Here is a 20,627-nt window from a genome sequence, read left to right as displayed (position 1 = left end):
AATCAATCTGGGTTTTTTTTTCCTACCTCGATTACGAATGTGTACACACTACACTAAGTGGAAAAGGATTTGGTTCAAGGGCAATTTCGTCGTTAAGTAAGTACAGATAAGGGATGAACGGCTGCCATGATAAATATAGTAACAAGTTGCATTCAAAAAAGATAAATAGGGCATGTTGATGGGGTTCAAATTCAGAGGCAGGAGCTCAAGTTACTGTTCATTGAATAAGAATAAAGGCATTTTGGGTAATGCGTGGTATACAAATATAATGCGTCGCATATGCATGAATTATTATGTTATATGTAATTTAATGCGTGACAAACAAATTATGGTCGTTGAGTCATGAGATAACATATGGAGCGTATGGAGGATAAGGAAAGACCAATATGCAACGGTCGAAAAATGGGGTCGGATCAGGTAGAGAGACAAGACCTTCTTCTTTTTCCCTCCATTGCATCCAAAATATTGGTCACTTTATTCTTTTAAGACGTCCACTGGGCCAAGCCAACAGTTCTCAATTAGTCAGCACTTCAATTCTGCACTTTTGTTTTGTTAGCCTATGGAATACTTTCGATGACCTAACTAGCAATGGTGCACTTTTGTTGACCAAATTTGCTTACATCAATATGGGGGAATGACAAAACTCATGCCCCATGTTTGCTCTGTATGTGAATCCCGCCACCATCACACTCATACTTTTACACAAAAATCAATATCAAACCCTACCTCTATGACACAAAAATCAAGTCAACAAATTTACACGATTGTACCAATACATTTTGTTGACACACCCACATAAGCAAAACACAAATCTCTAGACGCTACCCATGTCCCATAAAAAAAATCATCATTATGATTGCTCTCAATACTCTTGGAGTGATTAGTGTACTACGTTTGATTCTGCAAACGTCAAGAGCTTGAGTAAGATAGTTGGAGCTCAACAAGAGGGTGATCTGGTCTTAACTTGGACTCCACATTTCTCATAGTAAGGGGCTCATTAGGACAAAACTGGTATTAAGGGTCAAACCCAATCCCAACCTGTCACTCCAGTTTTAACCACATTTTTAACAAATTTTAAAAATTATGTAGACCCCTACACCAGTAAATAAACTAAACTAGACATCTCTGTCAATAAAACTGCAATGACCTGCCGGGCCTTAACTGATCCATGAACACCTCTCGCGCACTTCTACAATGTCCGCATCTTTATATGACCGTACACATTATCAGGGGAGTTACATCAATACTGATCTCAACGTGGACGCCAAATTAGTTGTACCAACAATTTCTTCTTAACTATGTACACAGCATGTATAGGTCATAAACTCGTGCATCTCATCCATGTAACTTTTTTCATTTTTGTTGCCATCAATGAATGTACCTTTCTGTAGGTGAACCAGGGATATATGCCACAAATCCCCTCCCGCCAAACATAGGACGCATGATGGCATTATCAAATTTCCTCCAATAATAGTGTACAGTGGTAGATGGAGCTGCCAGTAGCATACGCAGACTGGATGGACGACGGGGAGGTATATTGTCACCATGAATATCAGATTCTGGATCTTGTCCATTGGCAAGAAGTGGGAGAGACAGGGATTTTGGAGAAGATGTTTCTAAGGGTGTCACATCGGCTGAGTGTTTCTGAGGCGGCAGTAGGAAGTTTAGAATTGGCTTCGTCAGTAATCCAAACACCTGAAACCATGACCAACTTTTTTTAATCACCCATGAACAATTATTACATGAAAAGAAGTAAAAAAAAAAAAAAAAATTCCGAGAAAGTGTTAACATGCATAGGTATCCTTCAGTAATTATAAAGGGCAAAAGAACTGTCATCTAGTTTGTATGGATTACATTTGGAACATAAATTCCTTATCGAGTTAAAGAGTAGCCAAGCTGGAGTAGGCAACATTGTTTAAATTGAGGAGAAGATATGAACCCTATATTCTTGTTCACTCATGGCTTCGTGAGAAGGAACAACTGAATGATCTACTGAGGAGTAACTGACTTGAAGGTGGATACAACCAACTTTTTAAGAGGATACAATAGGACTGCCAATATCATCCATATAGACTCGCCTAATAACTTAAATGAGAGGGAAGTTTGAGGGTAGAATATGTGATGAACCCATCATTAAATAACAGTTGGGTATATATTTAGATCAACATAAATTAAAAGGTAAGGAAAATAATATTAGAGAAAAAAAAAAAGAGAGACAAGAATAGAGCCTAGAAAAAGTAAATATATAGTGTGAGAAGTATACGTCTTCTTACCACATTACTAAACAGAACAACCGTAATGGTGCTGGTGATCATGATTGCATTTCCTTTCATTTGAGTATGCCCTGACTTGGCGAACTGCATGACAGCATAACCAACCGTTCATTACATGAAAACACCACCATATTGAATTAACAGCATGAGGAACTATATTAAATTGATCCACATACTCATATATTAAACAAAAAAAAAAACCCCCCTGTATAATGCAGCGAATCATTGCAACTTGCATGTGCAAAAACCAAATGCAATGAATGACCTAGTTTTTTTTTTGTTTTTGCTAATGAGGAAGCCATCCAAGAAACGACCATATTGGACATGTCCTACATGGTAAACAACGGGCACAAGTCTCTTCATCCTCAACGCACCAGGCCATTACACGGCATTGACCCATGGGTGTGGCTCCAAAAAACCAGTAGGACATGGGAGTCGAACCCATGACTCCTTGCCTGTGAATGACCTAGCTTGAATGTTCTATTTCTTTACTAAGTTTGGAATGATCACAGTGATATTACTCGTAAAGAAGAAGGATGGCGGGTGGAGATTCTGTGTTGACTATCGGGCCTTAAACAGGGTTACCATTCCAGATAAATTTCCAATTCCCGTGATAGATGAACTCTTGGATGAGCTTGGGGGTGCTACTGTGTTCACAAAGCTGGACCTTAAATCGGGCTATCATCAAATTCGCGTCAAGCCCGAGGATATTCCGAAAACTGCTTTCCGTACGCACGAAGGCCACTATGAATTTATTGTCATGCCCTTTGGGCTGACGAATGCCCCAGCAACTTTTCAATCCTTGATGAATGATATTTTTAGGCCCCTCTTGCGGAAATTTGTCTTGGTGTTTTTTGATGATATTCTGATTTACAGTCAGGATATGGTGTCTCACGTTCAACATCTCCACTCTGTCTTGCAGCAGCTTCAATCCCATCAGTTGGTTGTCAATCTCAAAAAGTGCGCCTTTGCTCAATCCAAACTAGAATATTTGGGGCATATTATTTCCGCTGAAGGTGTGGCAGCCGATCCGAAGAAACTGGAAGCAATGATAGATTGGCCGATACCGCGGGATGTAAAGGAGCTGCGCGGGTTTCTCGGACTCACTGGGTATTACCGGCGCTTTATTCGAGAATATGGTCTCATTGCCCGACCCCTGACTATCCTCCTCAAAAAGAATGCCTTCCGCTGGAGTGACGAAGCTACTACGGCTTTCACTATGTTGAAAGAGAAAATGATGACTGCCCCTGTATTGGCGATTCCAGATTTTTCTAAGCAGTTTGTTGTTGAAACCGATGCTTCGGGAAAAGGGTTTGGTGCGGTCCTAATGCAAGAGGAAAAACCGATAGCTTTCTTAAGCCAGGCTTTCTCTGAAAAAGCCCAGTTGAAGTCTGTTTACGAACGAGAACTGATGGCGGTGGTTTTTGCGACCCAACGATGGCGACATTACTTGTTAGGAAGGCAGTTTGTGATCAGAACCGACCAAAAGAGTATCAAATACTTGATGGAGCAGCGAGTTTTAACTACAGAGCAACAAAAATGGCTATCGAAGTTGATGGGGTTCACGTTTGATATCCAATACAAGCCAGGGAAAGACAATCGAGTCGCGGATGCTTTATCTCGCAAGGTGCAATATTTTGCTGCCCATTTTGTCCCTGCAGCTCACGGTGATCAAATGCAGGTAGGGCAACTCACCAGTTTATTACTCCAACTAAATTCTCTCTCCCAAGCACATTGCGCAGACATGCCAAGCTTAGTAGAAGAAGCACAGCAAGATCCTGCTTTACGCACTATTGTCCAAGACCTATTAATGGCCGCGGACAGCCATCCTCATTTTTCTCTCCGCCAGGGCGTGCTTTTTCGCGAAGGACGATTGGTGATAGCTAAGAATTCAGCACGGATTCCGTTACTGCTTGCTGAGTTTCATGTCACCCCTAGTGGCGGTCATTCTGGTTTCCTCCGCATGTATAAACGCATTTCGAGTTTGCTCTATTGGGTGGGCATGAAACGTGATGTCCAACGTTATGTCATGAATTGTACTATCTGTCTGCAAAACAAACACTCTAGTTCGAAACCCGCTGGACTTCTTCAACCCCTGCCTATCCCACTGCAGGCCTGGGATGACATTTCTATGGATTTTATTTGTGGTTTGCCTAGGGTGCAGGGTAAAGACACTATCTTGGTCATTGTTGATCGTCTAACTAAGTATAGTCATTTCCTTCCCTTGGGGCATCCCTATACTGCTAAGGAGGTTGCTGGTTTGTTTGCCAAAGAGGTTGTGCGTTTGCATGGATTTCCTCGTTCAATTGTGTCCGACAGGGACCGTGTATTCATCAGTCATTTTTGGACTGAACTCTTTAAATTGGCCGGCACCAAGTTATGTATGAGTTCGGCCTACCACCCACAAACTGACGGCCAAACCGAAGTGGTGAATCGAGGTTTAGAGGCTTACCTTCGCTGCTTTGTGGGTGGCTCTCCACGGCGGTGGTTGCAGGCCGTTCCCTGGGCTGAGTTTTCTTACAATACCTCTTATCATCATTCTGCTCAGATGACTCCTTTCCGCGCTTTATATGGTCGGGATCCTCCTGCGTTGCTGCGTTTTTCTGAAGAAACACCGGTTGATGAGGTCAACCAGACTGTGATGGAGAGGGATGCTATTTTGGATGAGCTGAAACAGCACCTCACAGCAGCCCAATCCCATATGAAACAAATGGCTGATGGTAAGAGGCGGGACCTTTCTTTCGCACCTGGGGATTTGGTTTTTCTTAAACTCCAACCTTATCGCTTGCGGACTTTGGCTAAGCGGACTAATGAAAAACTCTGTCCTCGTTTTTATGGTCCTTTCCAAGTGTTGGAGAGAATAGGGGCGGTTGCGTATCGTCTGGCACTTCCCCCTACGGCTCACGTCCACCCTGTTTTTCACATCTCTCAGTTAAAAAAAGCACCTGCGGGTCCAGCACCGGTTCAACCCATTCCACCAATGCTATCTCCTGATTTGGAACTGTGTGTGCAACCGATGGCCGTTTTGAAGGTTCGCACGTTACCAAGTGGCCAGCGGGAGGTTCTCATTCATTGGAGGGATCTTCCAGCTTGTGATAGTACTTGGGAGGATTTTGATACTATCTCTCAGCAATTTCCAGAGTTTCACCTTGAGGACAAGGTGGATCTTGCAGGGGAGGGTAATGATACAAACGTACAGGCCCAGGAGGCCCAAACAAAGCAGTTGAAGGTCTTTGCAAGGAAATCAAAAGGGTAGTTTCGTGATTTGTAGTAGGAGGGTGTTTTGGGAAGTTGGCTTTTGGTGATTTGTGTAAAAAAGGGGTAGGAGTGTGTTGTGAGGGGCATCTGGTTGTTAAGACAAAAGTGGTTAGGGTTTGGGAAAAGGGGCTTTACTCTTGGAGTGCAGCCTTAGTTGTGTGGTTGGAGGTCTGGGTTGTAACACAATGCATTACTGTTCTTACAGTGCAATGAATTCCGGCAGCCAAGCAGAATGAAGCAAGGGAGGAAAATATACTCCTAAGCAATTATTCTTAGTCTTGTTTGATTACTATTCTATATTCTGAGAGCATAACCAAACCACATAATTTCCCTAAAGTGATCAGAAAAATTATCATCATCATATCAATGCACAGTCCCAGCCCCAGCCCCATCAAAGTTGTTCGAATTTACCTGATTATAAGCAAGAGCAATAGACACAGCTCCTCGCATGAGCCCAGCCCACCAAATGGTAACCTGTTTGAAGCAGATTTAGTACCTTTACATGATTCATCGATGATGGAATAAAATATGACAAAAAGAAATGCCCACCTGCTGCTTGAACCCAATTTTATCACCTTGAGAACTTTTAGTAAAGTTTACTATAAAGGACAAGGAAAATATTGAAACTGCCCTTCCAACCAAAACCAAGGCAAGCAGTATCGAACTGACCCCAATTGAAGTCCCAGGACTGTAGAGATTAAAGTGAATGTTAAAAGACAGAAATCATATATCCTATTTGTTAGTGGAAAATCACAATGAAGAGCACTACAGCAAGCCGATGGATCAGTTATCCTACGAAGGATAAATTCAAAAATACTCGCAAATGGATATCCTAGTGCAAGCAAATAAAAAGTACCTCTTGCTCACAAATCTCCACTTCTCAATGTCCAAGGCATCCATACCAACATATAGGAAAATGAAAATCTCTGAGATAAAAGATAATGTTGCAAAACTGTGCCTGCAGAGGCCAGCAAAAACCACAGAAGAATCAGTTAGTTCATGTTCAAACATAACATAGCCATGAAATAGAGACAACGTTATCATAATCCTTTTTCATAGATTTAAAGTACCTCGTAGTTATTCTTGAACTCTCAGTCACGTTATGCCATGTGTAGTGAGACATAACAATCCCACAAAAAAACACAGTGAGAATGCCGCTTAAATTGAAAAGCTGGAAGAGAGAAACAGAAGTTATGGACATCATCATTCAATTTTTATACGGTTATCGGGTGGAAATAGTTAAATACAGCTTTTACAAAGGAGCTTCACGATTCAATAGAAATCTTACTTCGGCCATTATGTATGAAAGGTATGCCATGAGAATCATAAGAGCAACTTCACGATCAGTAGAGTGCCTGAAATAGAATGTAATTTTAGTTTGCTTTACAAAGTTCTTTTTTTTCTAATAGATCACAACAAAATTTGACATTTAGTTTCATATTAGCACACCACCAACACAATAGCAAGTACTGACAAGCTACAATATAAGGGAACCAGTAGTCAAGTCACCTATCAGCAAAAATGTTTTACTAAACTAATCCTGAATGTGCCTAATTAAGTTGTGGATCATCTCGCAACTTAAAGTTGAGAGAGTGGAAGTGAGAATTAGTGCCATTAGTTTAGAAAGGGGGAAATGGATATTCTATCGTCAAATATTCAAGCTATAAACAATTACAAGCCTCTTAAATACCTGCCAAAGTATAGCGTCTTTATAATGTAAGCACACAGTAAACCAACCTGTGAAAGAGACAAATGCCATGAGACCACATAAGATGTAACAATTCATGCAAAACACAATTAAAAAATATTTCCGAAAAATAGTAGGAAACGTCAGAAGATGGATGTACATTTATAAAAATCATTCCCAATGCATGGGTGGCTGCATTAAAATTTTCTGCACATCTTTCGATAGTTTAATTTTGATGTTTAAACCTTACCCCTCTACCAATTGTAAATCATGCCAATAAACTAAAATGTCAAAACGTTTGCCACAATTTCTAGTTTCATTTCATTCATCACTACATCTTATTCATTATACCATGAGTTAGGACTTGGGAGCATTTAAAGATACCCAGGGGGAAAACTTGAAATTCTACCCTTCAATATGAGGAATTCGCATTCAGAAAAAGGAGGGGAAAAAAAAGGTAAGAGAGAGAAATTTGTACATGTCCTTAATAACTGAAGAAAATATTAAGATTAACTAATGGAAATAGTAAAGAAAACTTCAATTTGCAAAAAATAAAAGTAATTAAGCCAACATGAACCAAGACGAACATTAGAGAAGGGGGGGGGGGGAGAGAGAGAGAGAGACTGGAAGTGGTAGGATGGACTCACAGCTACACCCAGCAATGTGCTTGTGATAAATAAATATGAGAAATTGCCAGTAAACTGGGCGACCATGCTTGAGGTAATGTGAGAAAGATCAAATTTCTGGATTGCGTTGAAAAGCACAACTGACGTGGCATCGTTAACCACACCTTCCCCAAAAACTAGACTATACAGCAAAGGTGTCTCATCTTGTTTAAGCACCTGCAATATCAGATACAAGACTTGGGAATTATTTTTTTCCTTGTTTAGTTGTTTATCATTTACTTTTCACTTCAAAAAAACTCCTAGAGAAAATACTCATACCTGCAAGGTGCATACAGAATCCGTGGCTGAAAAGATTGCTCCAAGTGCTAACAGTAGGGAAATAAAATGATAATGAGAACGTTGGTAAAAGATGGCAAAATTGAAAGCAGGAGAACATTATTTAAGTATACCATTTCAAGCTTAAATTGAAATTATTGTACTCTGCCTTGGAATGAGATTCGGAGAGTCGTCTTAGGTTAGCATGACAATCAATTTCAAAAAGAAAAACTTTATATATTTCATTTATAGATATGCGCTAGGATATGGAAGAGATAGAAATTACCAAGATAATCCCCCACGTCCAGGAAACCAATATCCAACATTTTGAACAATTGCATCGCTCCTGAATCAAAAGCTGAAAGTTAATAAGACGCCCTCATATATCATAAAGGCATACTCTAAATTACACTAAGCAGCAATTGCATGGCTTACTGTGTGTGGCAGTTAAACATGATATAAATATATATACTGAAAATTATGCCTCATTTTGGTTTTCCTGGAGATTTTGAAACATACCTAGTGAGATGATGACAAAGGATATTAGAGTACCAACAGCACCAAATAGAATAATCGTCATAAAGTTCCGAAAGAACTGCTTCTTTTTAACCCGGAACCTGTTACATGAAAAGGATAAAATCATCAAACTCACCACAAAAGATGAAATCCAAAAAACAAATGAATATATAAGAACTTTGAGAACAGCATGCTAACCCAAAATAAATAATTTCTCTCAAGGCACAATAATGTTCCATTCAAAAAACCGTGTATTCATGATGCTGGAATCAGTTGGGGCATCAAGAACTTTGAATGCATCAATAAGCATTTCAAGGTATACAAATTACATAATGAGATGGTCCATAATGGCAAGATACATTGGAGAATAATTTTGAGTTTGAATGTCTTATTGCCACTTCGACAAGGTTACAATTGGCAAACTGATTCTTCTTTCCTTTTTAATTAAAAAGAAGTTTATTGCACACAGTGGCCCAACATTGGTAAAGAAGAATAACATCAAATCAGAAATAGATAGCATTGAACAATTAAATGACGAGTTACAACCAGAAACTTGACCATTAAGTTTTGTTCATCATTTCACAGTTTTACCATATTGAAAATTAATTTTTGCAAAATACATTCATAAGACATATTTGATATTTCATTTCTAAGTTTATTCATTTTACTGAGATAAATTTATGAAACTAACAAGAGAACTAAAAAAGTGCTCATCTGAGTCTAACATAGGCGTAATGTCAATGTAGACCTGATAGTGAATAAAGGTAGTAGGTAACAATAAAAATAATAGAGTGTCTTAATGATTAGTTTAAAAAGGCAGATAAAATTTGAGTGTGCAGAGTAAGATAAAAAAAAATGAATAAAATGTCCTGGATTTACAAATGTCAAGAAATTCAAATATAATGCATCATACAGCCATTATATCCCGAAAGTTGCAGCATGATGACAGAAGGGTAAAAGAGAACAGAGTTCATTGGTAAAGTAAGAAAGCAGATTAACCTCAAACTTACCCAGCATTGAATATGATGGGTGGAAGAAGATAAATAAAGAAAAGCTCTTCATCAAATAACAAAACGTGTGAGCTTCTTCCCTCTGTCGTAAATAGAAGAACAATTCCAGTACATAGACCCTGTAACAAGGGGAGCAAAAAATGCAACTCATCACAGAATCAATGAGGAATGACACATAAATACAACCATTAGCAATGGAATCAATACATAAAAACAGTTAAACTCACAATCAAAAGGGCAGTAATCGACCCGTTTATCCATCTATTCTTCTCCAAGAGGTGGCCAACCACTATGCAAGTAGAAAGGAGGGCAACGAACAAAGTTATTGAATCAACAGAAGCTTGATCAGGGTCTGATCTCGTCCCAAGTCTCACCACAACAGATCCCAAACTGAAACCCATCTTGGTATCCAATCTCAGACGATAGCAAGCAAGCGTTTCACTATTTTGAACACAGAAACATTGACTCAGTATACCATGAAAGAACAATTCATCTCTTTAGTATGACTAAATTGATACACGTCCGGCAAAATATTCAAAATATAAGGAAAAAAAAATTGGCAATTAGAGAAATAGAGAGGGCAACAGAACAATTATATTAATGCTCAGCTAGGAAGATGAGATAAAAAAAAAATTATGGAAGTTTTAATTTCCTAGGGCATACGATAAGGAACAGCTAAACCGAACGGATTCAACAAATTGGAACAATACTCATCAGTGTAAACAGAGTTCAATAACTCAGTGTACAAATCATCAAGTGATAACAAAAAATGCATCAGTATTTGTTTACTTTTATTTTCCTTCACTTTCTCGGTACCAAACAGAAAGCGGAGAAGGAAGAAAAAAGGAAAGCGAAAAGGAAAACTCACCGCACCAAAATTGACAAGTCAGTCCAAAAGTCAAGTCATCCAAGAGCTTCTGTTCCGCAACGCCATTTGAAAACCGAGAATCAAAACGGCAGCCATTAATTTATTTTTTTAAAAAAAAGTTAAAGAACGAGAAAACTTAAGAGCTAAGCATACGTTTTTCTTCAACGAAACAGAACCAGAAACGAAATCAAATAGGAGAGAAAAGAAAAGGCATTACCTCAAGCATCCACGATGACGATGATCAGAAACAGGAGAAATCGGAGTGGAAGGAATCGATTCCGAAGAAGATGAGCAGAGTACGTTGAGGTTTTAGAGAGACCGTAATTTGGAAGGAGGGAATCAGGACACGGGAACAAGACAGGTTGCAAATACCGCGAAAGAGCTTTAACACCTGGAGAGTTTATGGGGTGTACTGGTGTAGTCGCTTCTATTTTCCCAAACGATCACTTATGAATCTCAACCGTTGGCACGCTGATGAACGGAGGACATCATATCATGAATGTCTTTGGTGGGACCCCGACAGATTTGTCGTGGACTCTACGCTATGTTGAATGAAAGAGATACACCGTACATGATCTTCCAATTGGATTTTGACATTTGTTCAATGGGCTGGGCTGAACTGAACTGGGCCGGGCCTACTTATCAAACAATGAATATCTGGGATAACTTTAATCACACCCTTATATTTACTAAAGAGACCCCGTCAACTGATTTTTAAGAGTGACGGTCAACTTAAATTGGAGTGTGTTTAATACATATATAGGGATGTGATTAAAATTACCCGAATATCTGTTTCATTAAAGTGCTTCCACTTTGCAGCCCAAAAACTGTTTAAAAGCAAAAAAAATAAAAAATTCCCCTTTCTTCTCTTTCAGTGGGCGGTGGGCCTTTGTTAGATGCAGAAAATAATACCATTAATCCATAGTTCTTCAACAAAAAAATGAAAATGTCTCAATCCCGTCGAGACTATCAAGTGATGTGGTATAGGGGTCAACATAGATCGGATTGGGTTTAGACCAAAACCTCATTCGATCCCGACTCAGGTTCGCGTGAGAAGTTCTTCAACCTTTAACTTACCACATTTTGATATGAACCAGGTCGGGTGAATATATGATATATCTGGGTAATATTATATTTAGGTATGGATTAAACTGCATTGACTCGGAAAGTCATTAAATTCCACAGAAGTTTCTCAAATACAATATCACAATTACAAGTGCATTCCTAATTTCCTTTCACAAAATGCACATGGCGCAGTCGTTTCTTGACCGAGTACATGCATGCTACACCTTCTTTACTATTTTTCTACCTTAAAAATTATTTTTGCCAGTCTTTTTAAATGGAGTCATTATTTATTTAACTTAGTTTAATGACTTTTGTAATGATGTACGAGGTGGATGATGATTAAATAAGGAGAACAACCCAACCTAACATTGGATATTTAGTTATTTTTAATTTAAATAAGATTTAAATTGTGCAATTGGATTACAACTTGAAATTAAGCAATGTGAAAAGGACTATGTTTGGTTGGTGAGAGTACGAACTTGACTTGCAAAAGTGTTGACCAAGAACATGCCATGTATTTTCCACTTTTTTTTTTAGGGTTTTCTAGAACTATTTATAGCCTCGTGAGCATGATAACTCGAGTTAAGTCTATATGGAATGTTTAAAGCACAAATTTATATGGTGTAGTTATTGGCTAAAAAAAATAAGAAAAAGAAAAAGATGAACCAGCTAATAATCAACTACTAATGTAGAATTATATTGGATAATCAAGCATTGTAAGGGAGCTGAAGGAACATCTCTAATACAGAAAAGATACAAACTACAACACAAAATTACACTAAGGTGGGTCAAGAAAAATCTTCTAATACATATTATTATGGAGATGGAGGGATAGAGGAAATTTCTTCGAGTATGGTTCGCCCACAACAATGTTGAACATCATTGCCACATCCTCTACATCTTTTCTTGAAACGACCTGCGTAAATTAATGATGAAATAATGGTGCGTAAATTAATATAATTTACAAGCGTCCGAATAAGAGAATTTGAGACATATATACCTGATGCGATAGCAGCTCTGAAAAGATTCTGCAACTCTTTAATGGAGGAAACGCTCCGCCCTCCCAAGTTTGTTGAAGAAGGGGAGGTGTCAAAATCAAGTCTTTTGGATAATGATGGAGGAGGTAACGATGATTGGGTCAAAGCAGAGGATGAGGAAGAGTTTGTTGACAAGGGGGATATTAAACCTGCAGATCTGGTTTGATAACGATGCCTGGTGCTCGAAGATCGGGATGATGCTGCTGCTGCTCCCTGATTATTGGTGTCTAGTGCGTCAATGAATGCCCCATAAGGATCGGATTCATCATCTGCAGGGCCCTTCAACCTTATTCTTTTTCTGGCTTGTTCATCTTGTTGATCTACTCGTCCCATGACGCCAAATTCCCAAGCTAGCTCTGCTCTTTGATGCTGCCTTTGATTTCTTGATTGTTTTTTTTATAGAATTGCAGAGGCAGAGAAGAGCGAGCCCACTTGCTCCTCAACGACTATAATTAAAATAATTATATGTCAACGTTCCAGTCCACTCATCTATATTATAGTATGACCAAAAAACTACAACCAATTGGGATTGGCTGTGGTCAGGACTTGACCACATCAGCTATGATTAAAATAATTAGTCAACCAATCAGAGTATTTGGGGCATGTGATGACACAAAATCATTAGTTCAGAATTGCACGAAAGAGAAAGACTCCTATTTTGGTCAAATACTAATGTCTGGGGCCTCAAATGGCCATGTTCAATGTTTTGGGACATTTTTCGTATTTTTTTTTTCCTTTCATTTAGGATCGTAATAGCCTAAGGTTCATTATCTTTATTTCTTTGATGAAATTAATCAAAACTTTGATGGTATTCATTCATATTGGTGTTCTTGAGAACATATAAGTATTCATTCGAAGTCCAAGCAGCATTATCTTTTCTATCATAAATAGAGCAAATGTACACCCTCATTTCTACTAGTTCAGATCTAAATCAGATGCTTCTGCAAATGTCAATGCTTACTGGCATTCTAGACGAAAAAAGAGCAGAGTTGCTGCATATACAGAGAAGCACAATCTGCAAAAAAAAAAAAAAAAAGGTAGTATTTTTGGACAACGTGTCAAAAACCCTATCAAAAGCTTTCTGGTGGAGGTGAGAAATGTAGTATTTCCCCTCAAATTAATGGCATTACTCCATTAGCCTTCACTGCCAATATGACTGGAGATTTAGCAGGGTCTGCCAGCAATATCTCTGAATGCTACCTGCTTACAGTTTGTTCTGATTTGATCAACAGTTAACATTGGAAAGCCAGGTGAGGAATGCATATTTTATGAGGAGGGAGGTATAGAGGAAAGTGCTTCAAGCAAGGTCTGTCCACAACAATGCTGGGAATTGCCACAGTTTGCACATTCTTTCTGCAAACTACCTGCATTGTACAACCAGCAGTTCATCAAGAACTCAGTGATGATATGTAGGAATTACAATGAAAAAATTTCTTGGTGATTGATTTCTGGGATTTTCATGGTATCAAAATCCCATGAAAATCAATAAATGTTTCAATTATGTTAAATTGCTGATCCAATTCAATAGGCTAAACCCTGTTGTCTGCAACAAATTATCAGTTCCAACTCTCCACACCCATAAAAAGACGCATAGATTCATATATACATACATATGTGAATCGAAAATTGAAGATTAAGTGAATAGCTGGAGGAGGCTTACCGGACTCCATAGCACGTTTGATCAGGCGTTGCAAGTCTTCTTTAAGGTTATCAGAATTGGATGTGCGCGACGGATAATGAGGAGGAGGAGTAGGAGGTTTGCCATTACTGGTGGTTTTCATATTCGTACAAGTGAAAGAGTATTGAAGAAACGATTTTGGAAGTGATAGACAGCTTTCTAGTTTTCCAAAATACAAGGGATTAATCGACGCAGAAGGTTTAGAAGAGGGCTTAGCTCTTGCAGAAGAAGAATTAGGGGAATCAAGACGTGGTGAACCGTTGTTCTCTGTTTGGGCGTCCTGACTCTCAAAATCTGGAGACGAAATTGAGTGAGGCAGTGAAGGTGTGGAGGGTGCTGAAGAGTCAAAGGAGGGAGTCGAGTAAGATCTCGACAGATTTCCGTCCGATTGGGTCGGAACAGCCGTAATCGGATTGGTCTGACCCAGTCGAAGAGCTTCGGCATATGAAACTTTGGATTCCATGTATTTAGCGAAATGATTGACGAAGCTTGGAGGCGATTGCTGCTTCCTGTCTGTTCCATTAACTCTTTTCCCATTTCTGCTATCTTCGTCTCTTTCCACCATGATTAGATTATATTACAGCCTGACCAACGGCGGTGAAGAAGGAGAAGAGAGGAGGAGCTCCAATAATGGCGATTCGGTTTTATCATGATATTATTATTACACATAATATTATAAATATGTTTGGCTGTGAATTATCTCTGTGTTGAGTGTTGACTTATAAAAAAATTTGCAATGAATTAACAGTAATAAGAAGATAATGTCCACGTTCAATCCAAAGAGGAAAACAAAATGTCCACGTAAATTGCACCCTTACAATTCTATCACTAACCCAAATGTTCGTCCGTAAAAGATAAACAATTCTTCTATAGTGTAGATGTTCGAATTACAATCGAAGAAAAATTAAGGAGAACCAATAGTGACCTACAAGACACGCAAGCAAAAAGCAATCGGAAGGATCTTGACACCGATGGGATGTTTGACCGAAAATAAATATCTCATAAATTGTAACATGTCTAATGTGATAGATGAACATTATTTGCACCCCATTTTTTATTAAGTACATCTCATTATCCCTTTAAAAACATATTAAAATGGGATCTACTTAGTAAAAAATGGTGTTTAAACAATGTTCATCTATGTGATAGGACATGCAAGTTTAGAAGTTGTCTGAGGTAGGTGACCAAACGTTCTTATTCTTCGCATTCAAAACAAGCAGCGAACTCCCTTTTTGTTTGATGTTGCTACTTCGATGAAAGCCCTTAACTCCCCTGTTGGCTGTTGCCAAAACTCTTCCTTTTTTTTTTTTTATTGTCAATTAAGGATTCATTCAGACCATATATATATATATATATATATATATATATATATATATATATACATATATACTGTTATTTGCTTTTGAGTCATTCATCCTCAATATAAACTCTTCATCTTCCTGGGATGTTTCCTTACAGCTCGGAGAGTTTGAGCCTTTGCAGCAACCTTGTTGATAAGTTGTAATCTTTTCCTGGGTTTGTGGTTCATACATAGGATCCGTTTGGAAGTGCTTTGTATTTTGGTGCTGTGAGGTTGAAAATTGTGGTACTGTCAGATGAGTTCTACTGACAAAAAGTGTTTGATGTGTCACAAAAAAAACCGTGGTGAGATAATGTAGGTGATGTGTAGTTTAGCGTTTGGTATTAGCAAAATTGGGGTGAGGTGAGGTAAACTTAGATAAATTTTGCCTAATTTTGATCGAAACATCATTAATCATAAATATTAATATAAAAATATTGTGACTGATTCTATTGAGCTAATAACCCTATTAAAAAAAATTTCAATGCTTAATTTTAATTTTTCATAGCTTAAATTATAATTTAAAGGCAATTTTTTATTTAATAAATAGCAAAAAAAACCCAACAAAATATCTTCATTTTCCCTTTTCATGCTGCTCCTCAAGCCTTTCAAGCTTCATTTGGGTTTTACACAGCCATGACTAAGGATTAGGCGGTGATTACACAGCCTTTGACTTCGCTTTGAGCAACCATGATTTTGTCGAGGCTCCAAATTTCATGATAGAACACAGTAGATCTGCTAACAAAAATAGATTGACATTTCGAATACATAACGATGAGAATGTTTGTCAAAAACTGATGTGAGTTTTCGTCGGATTTTATGGTGGGAGGTGGAGAAGGCAGTTCACAGAAGAGAGAACCAATTAGATGAGGAAGGTGAAGATGATTGGACAAAGTTGGAATAATTGAATAATGTCAGGGCAAACTTAGAAGATGTCGCGATATTTGACGCCGATCTCTGTGTTTTTTTAAGTGAACCTCCGTTTTCTAAAACGACGGTGATGCTCGAAGTAGCTCAGGAGCGCATCGACTGCGAACAAGAATTCGAGGCTTCCATTTTCCACGGAAAGTGTATCCAAACGGGTAAAACATGGAAATGGAGGGTTACAACTCAAAAATTCGCGTTGAAACGGAGAAAAACGGGCCCCCAAACGGGCTTAATAAATAACCGCACAAGTTCAGTGTTGAAAATAAAATTTCGCAAATAATTCTGAAATGCATCTTATTAATTAACATACATGGCCGATACAAATGTTCTGATTTCCAGTAACTCAGATCCTCAAAACATCTTTCTTTTGTGGGAGAGAAGGAAAACAAGACCCAACAAACAAAACAATTGAGAATCCCAGCTCACTCAAAACGAAAAATAGAGCTAAATATACTATGACAGCCCAGAATAGCATCATCAAGATTGTCAAATAACAAGAAATCAAGATACTGAATCAACTAGCCTACTACTGCAAGGATCTGCAATTGCCACATGCAACTGACTTAAAAACTTTTCAAACAACACCAGGAGCGACTGAATCAGAACCCTGGGGGTCCTCCCGGACCTGGAGGACCATATGGGCCACCTGGTCCACCAAAACAATCTCGTAGCAACCAACAACAGCACAAGCAGGAAATGCTGCAATTCAACAACAAAAATAGATCTCGAATTAGCTCAGACTTTAATAAAAGCAATTCAGCATCACTTATCGCTTCTAGCAGACTTGTATGTCATAACACATTTTTGTATTACAAGAACAAAAAAGAGAATCAGAAGTCAGATCATGTACGATCAAGAAAGCATAACTTCGATTAATAGCTAATACACAGTAGGGAGATCTGCGTACCATGAAGTTATCATGCCGCATAAGCCATCTACGCATCCCCCGAAGAAGCCACCAGGACCAAATCCACCAGGCCCCCAGGGTCCACCAGGCCCCCAGGGTCCTCCAGGCCCTCCAGGACCCCCCGGCCCCCCAGGACCCCACGGCCCCCCACCCCAGCCAGGCCCTCCACCTCCAGGACCCCCACCCCAGCCAGGCCCTCCGCCTCCAGGACCCCCACCCCAGCCAGGCCCTCCGCCTCCTGGCCCTCCACCTCCTGGTCCTCCTGGTCCCATCAGCGATGATCCAACTCAATAGAAATCAAGCAACAACAACAATTACCGAGGATGATGAACCAAGTATGCTCGGTATTGTGATGCAGGTTTCTTCACACTAAATACCAAGAGAAACCTCAAACCAAAGATACTTTTGCACAATTACAAAACTAGTTTGGCTTTGTATTCAATTCGAAGAAAGACTTATAAAGGGGTGTCAGAGTACTTCCTTAGTCCTGAAGCTTTCAGCAACAAAAACTAGCATCTGACACGAAACATGCTAAGCTGTACAAGGTCAAGCTTCAAACTACCATTCAAACTAAAGAGCCACTATTCTTTATTGACCTAACAGTCAATCACATGAAATAATTTACTACCTGTACCTAAAATACTTAAGAGGGAGTGGAAAACGTAACCTTCCTTCAGGCCAACAATATGAGTGCGACAGAGATGTTGAGATGTAAATACAATATTTTAGATAATTCCAAACCATGCCCCGCACCAACTTCTTGGAGCTAAACTGCTAAACCCAACAGATGATGCAAAACAGGCATTAGTATTTTGCTGCACAACAAAGTTTAGGCCAACGCAGTTGATTATTTCATAGAGACAGAAGGCTTTGATTCAAACCAAATCACAACACTTTCTAAAAGGGGAAATAGGATGAGTTGCTAACCAGTCGACATAGACAAGACAACTAACCAATCAGACAAAGATTCAGCAAATTTGTAGATAACGTATCCAAGAGAAAACAATCCTGAAGAAATTGAAACATAAAATGAAAAAAGATGCACAGTGGGGTTTGTTTTAGGAGCAAAAAATAAGTACTAAAGTAAATCTAGTAAAAAATAAGCAGAATGTCAACATAAGCATTCGTTTCCAGCATATAGCCAATGCCTTCCTGGTCACAATGCTGTATAACAATCAAATTATCGAACACTTTCATGTCTACTTTCTTTGAATTTCAGTTTCACCACACAAAGCAATGCAATGAAGAGAAAGGAATAGCACAAAAGAATCCAACTTTGATAGAGCATTAACAAATAGAATATGGAGTCTCATGCTTCCATCCCGGCACATTCTTCCTTTCATCAAACACCTAATACTGCCCAGTAAGCGAAAGTGCAGTGACAACAGACAAACAATTACATTCCTCAAATAGCCGATAAACAGATAATCACAAAAATGCTTCGTCTAAACTTCGTCACAGATGCAGATAACAACATTTGGTAAAAAAAGTTGTCTTTTTTACGAAATAATTTCTATTAATTAAAGCCTCAGATTAGCATATTGGCACATTCCTCATCGCGACAACAACCCATGTATGACAACTACACGGTGCGCAATAATTGTCATTGCAGCTCATGCCCAATGCTCTCCTCATCGGCTCTAAGAAACTCTGAAAAAAAAAACCAATTGCTTGCAGTTCTAAAAGGGCAAAAAAAAAAGGCAGATAAACTAGAAACTGATAAATAGAAATCGGAGATCTTGATAGCTTATACTTGTGGAGAGTCGCTTCAATCACGCTATGAAGGCGAAATCGCGGCCTAACATTTTGTAGAATAATTTTCCCTCATTGACCATCGAACTAGGGTTTTTATTTCATGCAACAATATTGCTAGCTTTTTTCGTACTTCATTATTAATTAGAACTACAATGTTGTCAGTGTATGAAGACTAAATCAAACACAATCTTCCTATTTAAAGCAGAATTTCTACATCGGCATCATCATGCATCCACATCGTTATTACATGGTGCAATATTATGACAAAATCATAGAAAATAGGTGTTCTGTGGTAGATAACTACTTACAATCTCAGAGTTCTTCGAGAGATGGAGTTCGTCGGTCATCTCTGAGGAGCTCGGATGAGGCGAGCTACTTGATACTTCCGTCGGTCTTCAATCATCGTCGGAGATCGAAACTCAGGTAAAAAGTAACGGGCCCAAAACAGAAGGCCTTTTAAGTTTTGAGGCCTACTCGTCTCTGTACTAAAGGAGCCCATGCTCTTACAATCACTACAACCGTAAAGACCCAATAGGGTTTGATTCGGCCCAATAACGTTAGACTAATCAAGTTTATAACCAATAGGGATAGGGATATAAACGGTCGGGTTTTTTTCGGCTTTCTTGATATGAATTTAACCGATTAATCGGCGGTTATTTCAGTTTTTTCAATTATTTTGGTTGGTTATTAGTGGGTTCTAAGTAAAAAAAAATTAAAAATAATTGATAAATTAATGTCAGGATCTTGTGGTGTACATTGAACGAATCAGTGTCACAAATCGGTGCCCAATACCCCAAAAAAAAAACAACAATGTTTGGACGTATGAATTGTGTGGTCCACTACAAGAATAAGCTTTGAACGGACAAATGATGAAATTACAACCAATGGATTAGACCGGCCCTTTTGGTTGTTCCTGTGGACCACAAAAAGATTGCAGGCCCATGATAGTTACTGTTCAATACTACAGAATGGAATTGCTGACTCAAAGCCAAACACTACTCTATGTGAGAGTGAGAGTGAGACTTCACCAACTACTATTAGTCGTTTGCCGGGTCTGGTCCCCATACCCATATAGACTTGACCAAGTGCTTCGAAATTTGATTCCTGTTAGTGGCATTAAATACAACTCACTTCACCTAACTCGTAGTAATAGGTCATATGACACTCATGTGTATAGTATCTTGTAGATGTCTCGAGTTCGAACTTCCCCATTCCCCTCCCCTATAGTCAAAAAAAATACTACTTGTGTTAGAAAACATTGTCATTGGTGCAAGCGGTTTGAAATGATGTAAAAATCTCATATCGTTTCGTGAAAATCAAGTAATGTGAGTTAAAATCACATGGGCCATGAGTCTAGCGTGTGGAC

General features: G+C 38.8%; 4 protein-coding genes across 9 annotated transcripts; all 4 read right to left on the bottom strand.

Moving 5' to 3' along the window:
- Positions 1–954: 954 nt before the first annotated feature.
- LOC119983201 (sodium/hydrogen exchanger 2-like) lies at positions 955–10,980 on the bottom strand. Of its 4 annotated transcripts, none has more exons than XM_038826911.1 (17): positions 10,771–10,980; positions 10,554–10,602; positions 10,187–10,191; positions 9,913–10,101; positions 9,686–9,804; positions 8,679–8,776; positions 8,446–8,505; positions 8,163–8,209; positions 7,866–8,060; positions 7,222–7,268; positions 6,820–6,886; positions 6,602–6,702; positions 6,388–6,489; positions 6,081–6,219; positions 5,943–6,005; positions 2,274–2,357; positions 955–1,695 (listed from the first exon to the last, which is right to left on the bottom strand). In XM_038826911.1, the coding sequence occupies exons 1-17, from the start codon at positions 10,777–10,779 to the stop codon at positions 1,369–1,371; spliced, it is 1,701 nt and encodes a 566-aa protein (XP_038682839.1). In that variant the 5' UTR covers positions 10,780–10,980; the 3' UTR covers positions 955–1,368. The 4 variants fall into 4 exon arrangements, with proteins under 4 accessions (XP_038682839.1, XP_038682842.1, XP_038682840.1 ...); XM_038826914.1 differs by having other exon boundaries at positions 10,554–10,607; positions 10,771–10,979; XM_038826912.1 differs by lacking the exon at positions 10,187–10,191 and having other exon boundaries at positions 9,913–10,126; positions 10,554–10,607; positions 10,771–10,978.
- Positions 10,981–12,288: 1,308 nt separating this feature from the next.
- On the bottom strand, positions 12,289–13,087 carry LOC119982900. Its single transcript, XM_038826495.1, has 2 exons — positions 12,619–13,087; positions 12,289–12,534 (listed from the first exon to the last, which is right to left on the bottom strand). The coding sequence occupies exons 1-2, from the start codon at positions 12,986–12,988 to the stop codon at positions 12,434–12,436; spliced, it is 471 nt and encodes a 156-aa protein (XP_038682423.1). The 5' UTR covers positions 12,989–13,087; the 3' UTR covers positions 12,289–12,433.
- A 426-nt stretch (positions 13,088–13,513) lies between these two features.
- LOC119982869 lies at positions 13,514–15,010 on the bottom strand. Its single transcript, XM_038826454.1, has 2 exons — positions 14,316–15,010; positions 13,514–14,019 (listed from the first exon to the last, which is right to left on the bottom strand). The coding sequence occupies exons 1-2, from the start codon at positions 14,896–14,898 to the stop codon at positions 13,922–13,924; spliced, it is 681 nt and encodes a 226-aa protein (XP_038682382.1). The 5' UTR covers positions 14,899–15,010; the 3' UTR covers positions 13,514–13,921.
- A 1,857-nt stretch (positions 15,011–16,867) lies between these two features.
- Positions 16,868–19,707, bottom strand: LOC119981775 (putative polyketide hydroxylase). Of its 3 annotated transcripts, none has more exons than XM_038824905.1 (3): positions 19,570–19,707; positions 17,507–18,280; positions 16,868–17,298 (listed from the first exon to the last, which is right to left on the bottom strand). In XM_038824905.1, the coding sequence occupies exons 2-3, from the start codon at positions 17,776–17,778 to the stop codon at positions 17,199–17,201; spliced, it is 372 nt and encodes a 123-aa protein (XP_038680833.1). In that variant the 5' UTR covers positions 17,779–18,280; positions 19,570–19,707; the 3' UTR covers positions 16,868–17,198. The 3 variants fall into 3 exon arrangements, with proteins under 3 accessions (XP_038680833.1, XP_038680834.1, XP_038680832.1); XM_038824906.1 differs by having other exon boundaries at positions 17,507–18,277; positions 19,570–19,685; XM_038824904.1 differs by having other exon boundaries at positions 17,507–18,514; positions 19,570–19,640.
- Between the last annotated feature and the right edge of the window lie 920 nt (positions 19,708–20,627).

This window comes from Tripterygium wilfordii, chromosome 17 (assembly GCF_013401445.1).
Source record: "Tripterygium wilfordii isolate XIE 37 chromosome 17, ASM1340144v1, whole genome shotgun sequence".
Taxonomy (NCBI): domain Eukaryota; kingdom Viridiplantae; phylum Streptophyta; class Magnoliopsida; order Celastrales; family Celastraceae; genus Tripterygium; species Tripterygium wilfordii.
The sequence above is the reverse complement of the archived record's forward strand: the minus strand, read 5'-3'. Positions and strand labels throughout refer to the sequence as shown.

Excerpts from the sequence above, each read along its gene's own strand:
- LOC119981775 (XM_038824905.1), bottom strand. The coding sequence starts at position 17,778 with ATGGGACCAGGAGGACCAGGAGGTGGAGGGCCAGGAGGCGGAGGGCCT. Across the intron at positions 17,299-17,506 it reads TGCGGCATGATAACTTCATG|CATTTCCTGCTTGTGCTGTT; the intron begins GTACGCAGATCT and ends GTTGAATTGCAG.
- LOC119983201 (XM_038826911.1), bottom strand. Across the intron at positions 6,887-7,221 it reads AAGACGCTATACTTTGGCAG|GCACTCTACTGATCGTGAAG; the intron begins GTATTTAAGAGG and ends ATTCTATTTCAG. Across the intron at positions 6,490-6,601 it reads AGTTCAAGAATAACTACGAG|GCACAGTTTTGCAACATTAT; the intron begins GTACTTTAAATC and ends TGGCCTCTGCAG.
- LOC119982900 (XM_038826495.1), bottom strand. The coding sequence starts at position 12,988 with ATGGGACGAGTAGATCAACAAGATGAACAAGCCAGAAAAAGAATAAGG. Across the intron at positions 12,535-12,618 it reads CAGAGCTGCTATCGCATCAG|GTCGTTTCAAGAAAAGATGT; the intron begins GTATATATGTCT and ends TAATTTACGCAG.
- LOC119982869 (XM_038826454.1), bottom strand. The coding sequence starts at position 14,898 with ATGGTGGAAAGAGACGAAGATAGCAGAAATGGGAAAAGAGTTAATGGA. Across the intron at positions 14,020-14,315 it reads CAAACGTGCTATGGAGTCCG|GTAGTTTGCAGAAAGAATGT; the intron begins GTAAGCCTCCTC and ends TGTACAATGCAG.